Source organism: Myotis brandtii, unplaced genomic scaffold (genome assembly GCF_000412655.1).
Source record: "Myotis brandtii unplaced genomic scaffold, ASM41265v1 scaffold56, whole genome shotgun sequence".
NCBI classification, from domain to species: Eukaryota; Metazoa; Chordata; class Mammalia; order Chiroptera; family Vespertilionidae; genus Myotis; species Myotis brandtii.
The window spans coordinates 1186704-1191396 of NW_005370080.1; the positions used below are offsets into that span (position 1 = coordinate 1186704).

At 49.2% G+C, this 4693-nt stretch overlaps 1 protein-coding gene across 1 annotated transcript; it reads left to right on the forward strand.

Annotated features, from left to right (window-relative positions):
• Positions 1-204: 204 nt before the first annotated feature.
• Positions 205-1506, forward strand: LOC102243398 (doublesex- and mab-3-related transcription factor C2-like; the record flags this gene model as incomplete). The annotated part of the gene is given in 4 exon segments (XM_014549549.1): positions 205-582; positions 585-810; positions 813-1030; positions 1231-1506. Coding segments are annotated over 4 exon segments (1098 nt in total), but the record flags the coding sequence as incomplete, so codon positions are not given.
• Positions 1507-4693: the final 3187 nt, after the last annotated feature.

Here is a 4693-nt window from a genome sequence, read left to right on the forward strand (position 1 = left end):
TGCCCACCACTGCTCCTCAGACTCCACCACAGGGGATGAGACCAGAGTCCCCCAGGGCCCCGAGCTCGTGCCTAAGAGAGCGGTCAGTCGCTCTCCAATAGGGGATATGTCAATGCTTAATAAGGGGAAGAGCCACAAATATTTAAAAATTAAAACAGATTTGCTTTTGCCGCCTCCCGAGTCTGACCCAGCTCGAGACTGTGATCCACGGAACCTAATGAGATGCTTGCTGCCCACCACTGCTCCTCAGACTCCACCACAGGGGATGAGACCAGAGTCCCCCAGGGCCCCGAGCTCGTGCCTAAGAGAGCGGTCAGTCGCTCTCCAACCTGTGCCCGCTGCCGCAACCACGGCGTCACTGCTCACCTCAAGGGCCACAAGCGCCTCTGCCTCTTCCAGGCTTGCGAGTGTCACAAATGTGTCCTCATCTTGGAGCGCCGAAGGGTCATGACTGCCCCCGTGGCCTTGCGTAGGCAGCAGGAGGCACCGCTGAAGAGGCACCTGGCTCAGGAGCTGATGAGAGGGGCGGCTTCTCCTGAAGCTCACAGCCACGTCAAGAAGGCGGCCATGCGACCAGGGCTACCCCCCCCCCCAGAAAGGAGAACATAGCGCCCCAGCCTCAGACCCTCCATGGGGCAGTCCCACTGGCACTGACCGCCCCTGGGAAGGAGAATTCCCAGGGGCCTCTGCTGCTTAGCCGTCCCCCAGAACCCTTGCCTTTGCCCTGGACTCCAAGTGCTTGGACCCCTGGACATTGGCTGCCTCCAGGCCTTTCCATGCCACCCCCAGTAGTGTGCCGCTTGCTATGCCAAAGCCTGTTGTCCCTCTGCATCCCTTCCCTGGCTTTGACCCTGGCACCTCCCTCCAGCTGCCCACTCATGGGCCCTTCCCAAACTGCCCAGGATCTCACCCAATACTGACTGCTCCTCTTCCTGAGGAACCCCAAGGGCCTTCCGCCCTGCCCCACACATGTTCAGCTTTGATACTTCAGCCCTGTGGTACCCCAGACCCTCTTCTGCTTCAACCACAGGCCCCCAGAGCCTCTCGCCTGGCCTGGACCTCTGCCTCCCCAGAGCGGCAGCTGCAGCGGGAGGCAGCTGAGGCTCTTGGGGGGCTGAAAGATTCATCCCAGGCTCCATGCCTGACCCCGTCTGTCCCCACTAACTCTGATGCTCAGCTTTGATACTTCAGCCCTGTGGTGCCCCAGACCCTCTTCTGCTTCAACCACAGGCCCCCAGAGCCTCTCGCCTGGCCTGGACCTCTGCCTCCCCAGAGCGGCAGCTGCAGCGGGAGGCAGCTGAAGCTCTTGTGGGGCTGAAAGATTCATCCCAGGCTCCATGCCTGACCCCGTCTGTCCCCACTAACTCTGCCTGGATCTCCCTGCTCCATCCAGCTCCTGCTGGAGGACGAGGATTCCAGCCTGTTGGCCCTTCTCTCAGACCCAGTCCAGCCCCCTCCGTGGCTCTGCATATTGGGCATCTGGGTTCCATCTCCCTCCTAAGCTAGAAGCCCAGAAGTGGGAGCCTCACTGGGGCAGGTGCAACAGCCTGAAGACGCTGCACATCTGGTATTTTATTGAGGGATTTGTGCTGTAGGAGCTTCAGCTTTTTTTAAGCCTTCAGGTGCTTTGTTATCTTTTGGTTCCTTTTTCAGCATGGGCATTTCCTTAGCCAACGGTGGATATTCTCTTACCCCCTTGGGTCCTGGGACCTTTTTAATATCCCAACAAATATAGAACTGTGCAATTTAAGCTTCAAAATAGGTTTTTGCATGAATTCATGTTCCAGGATATTTATTTGGTATGTGATTCTGTACATACCTGTGCACTTATGTCTGTCTCCATGCATGCAAAAATAGAAGAGTATTTTCATTTTGTGTCTAGGTTTGTGTGAGTAAGGAAGAAATAAAGCTTTGTTGTTTAAAAAAAAATTAAAACAGATTTTATTCTTATGTGTTGTCTTCCTCTCGTGCACAATCTCTGGGCACGGCCGGAGGTCTAGAGATGAGGAGGGGGTGGTCCTGCCATAAGGGAAGTCAGTCTGCAGAGGGCAGATAAGAGTGAAACTCGATGGCAGAACAGGTGGAAAGCTCTCCACGGCAGTCTGCCAATCATGCTGTGGGCCCTGAAGGCCACCAAGTGGTATTTTCCCACTGGCTCTGGAGGCAACAAAGGAAGGGAGGTCATTCCAGGTAGAGGAAACAACAGATGCAAAGCGCCGAGATGCTGAACCAGCAGATCAAGTTCTGGGACTCTCCGTTCGCTGTGGCCAGAATTCAGGGCATTTATCGGATAGTGGCAGGAAATTGTACTGGGACAGTAGCAAGGATCAGATTGCGTGGGCCAGTGTAAGGAAAACTCGTTTTCTTTAATAAAATTAAAGCCCAGGACAGTAAAATCTAGCCCTGGAAAAATGCTTTCCTGATTAACAGGACCTCACAGAGCCTGACTCCATTCCCTCCCAGGTTTTCCCACCCACTGGTAACTCTCAATAATAAAGCCTCCAGGACCCTGTGGTTGGAGCTGAGTAGCTGAGACTTTATTCCCTAGGTGACCGCGTACACACACACACACACACACACACACACACACATCTTTTCTTGAGACTGCCTTCAAAAGAGCTTAGGAAATATTAAAGCTGTAAGTGATGAATAATAAAGAGTATTGGAAGTTAAGAGGCCTGCTGGTCCCAGTCCAGGTTCCCATGGAAGGATATCCAGTGTCGCCAAGACCAGCGCCATTGTGCGCCTCCTCAATGACAGCTTGCCGGAGGAAGGCAGTGAGCCAGGAATCCTCCAAAGCTGCCTGTTGTGGAGGCTGATGGAGATCGTAGAATCACAAGGAGCTTTAGTTCACTCATTTAACAGGAAAGACATTCATTAGGACTACTTGATTTTAATGAAAACAAAACCTGTAGGCTGGGAGGGCACTCTGTCCTTTCAGAAATTCACATTAAATGACAGCCTTGTCATCTGCGTTCTATCCATTTGCCACTTTCTATCAACTATACCTTTATATTTAAATTTTAAACCCATTCTCCTACTCACTTTTGTTTTTATAACCTTAGTAAGAACTTCACTGTATTTTATCTGAAATATCATAATAGCTTCTTAGTTGGTCATGTGGTCTCTCCCTACCTTTTTTGTCATCTCACTCATTGTTGCTGACCCCATCTTGCTAAAACACAACTTTGAATATGCTATGCCACGCCCTGCTCCTAAGCACTCTGTAACTCCCCATTGCCTCTGGAATGACAACCTTTCCCAAATCTTTTGCTCTCTATGAACTGGCACTAACTTACTTTTCTAACTGTAATGCCTACTACATTGTCTTCATGCTATAGCTAAACTAAAATATAGCGTCTTTCTGTAGGGACAGGTTTATTCTGCTTGCAGTGCCCTTTCCTCCAACTCTCCTCATGGTCAAATATTACCCACCTTTCAAAGCTCACTCCAAATGCCCACACTTCCATGAAGCAATCTCTCATCCTGTTGACCAGATGGAATTTCTCACACCTGGTATCTATCTCCCATAGCACATGACTTTGTATCTCTCTGGTAGAACTTAACTACCTTACATTTTGTGCTAAGTGGTATTTGCATATCAGGAATAAAAATTCCTAACCCACAAAGTTTGGGGTCTTGCCCTCTATGGGCAGTTTGTTGAATTAATTAGTTCAGTATTTCGTCCCACATAGAACTCCCAGCCCTGGTGAACTTCCACCCGGGTCATTACCACAGCATTTTTTTTAGCTGTCCAATGAGAGTGCACATCAAAGATTTGTTTTTGTCTTTCTGTTTTGTGTGGAAGGTGGTGGTTGGTAGTTTGGGGCGCAGGCAAGCTGAAGAGGTGCCGATTTGTAAAATGTGGCCTGGAAATCAACTTGCCCCATTGCTCTGAAGGCGACTTATTGGCACAAAATCACAGCTTTGGAGGTGCAATCTGAGCTTCCTTTCCTGAGTCCCTAATTACCCCTTCGGGCTTCTTTTGTTGGAGGTTTTTTCCCTCCTTGGACCTTTGCCCTGTTTAACAGCCCTGAGCACCCCAGCACTACAGATGCATTTGTTTCATCAGCTTCTACTCCAAAAGGATTTTATAGGATCAGTTTGTTTAATTAACTTTTAATTTGGTTTTGTTTTCTCTTCAGGGACTTTATTTGTAAAACTGGAATGTGTGTGCACAAAATCAGATGATTAAAGAGAATGAAATCCCAGAAAGAAGAAAGATAGCTTAGTCTCAGGGAACATAGGGACAAACAATATCCCAGGTGGTTGTCTTGAGTGTTTTCACACTTATAACAGCAAAATGTTAAATTACTAAAGTACTGTGTCCATTCAGGCCGCTATAAAAAAACCTCCAGAGACTGGGTGTCTTCGACAACAAACATTTATATCTCACAGTTCTGGAGGCTGGGAAATCCAAGACGAAGGTGCTGGTAGATTCATCTTAGGGAGAGGCCAGTTCCCAGTTCAAAGTTCATCTTTTTCTGTGCCCTCACCTGGCAGATCCCTCTGGGGTCTCTTCTGTAAGAGCATTAATCCCATTCATCAGGGCTCCACCCTCAAGACCTCAGTGCCTCCCAAAGGCTCCACCTCCTAAAACCATCACACTGAGCATTCAGTTTCAATGTATGAATCTGGGAAGGACACGAACATTCACGCCATAGCAACATATATCACCAGGTAGGATGCTTTC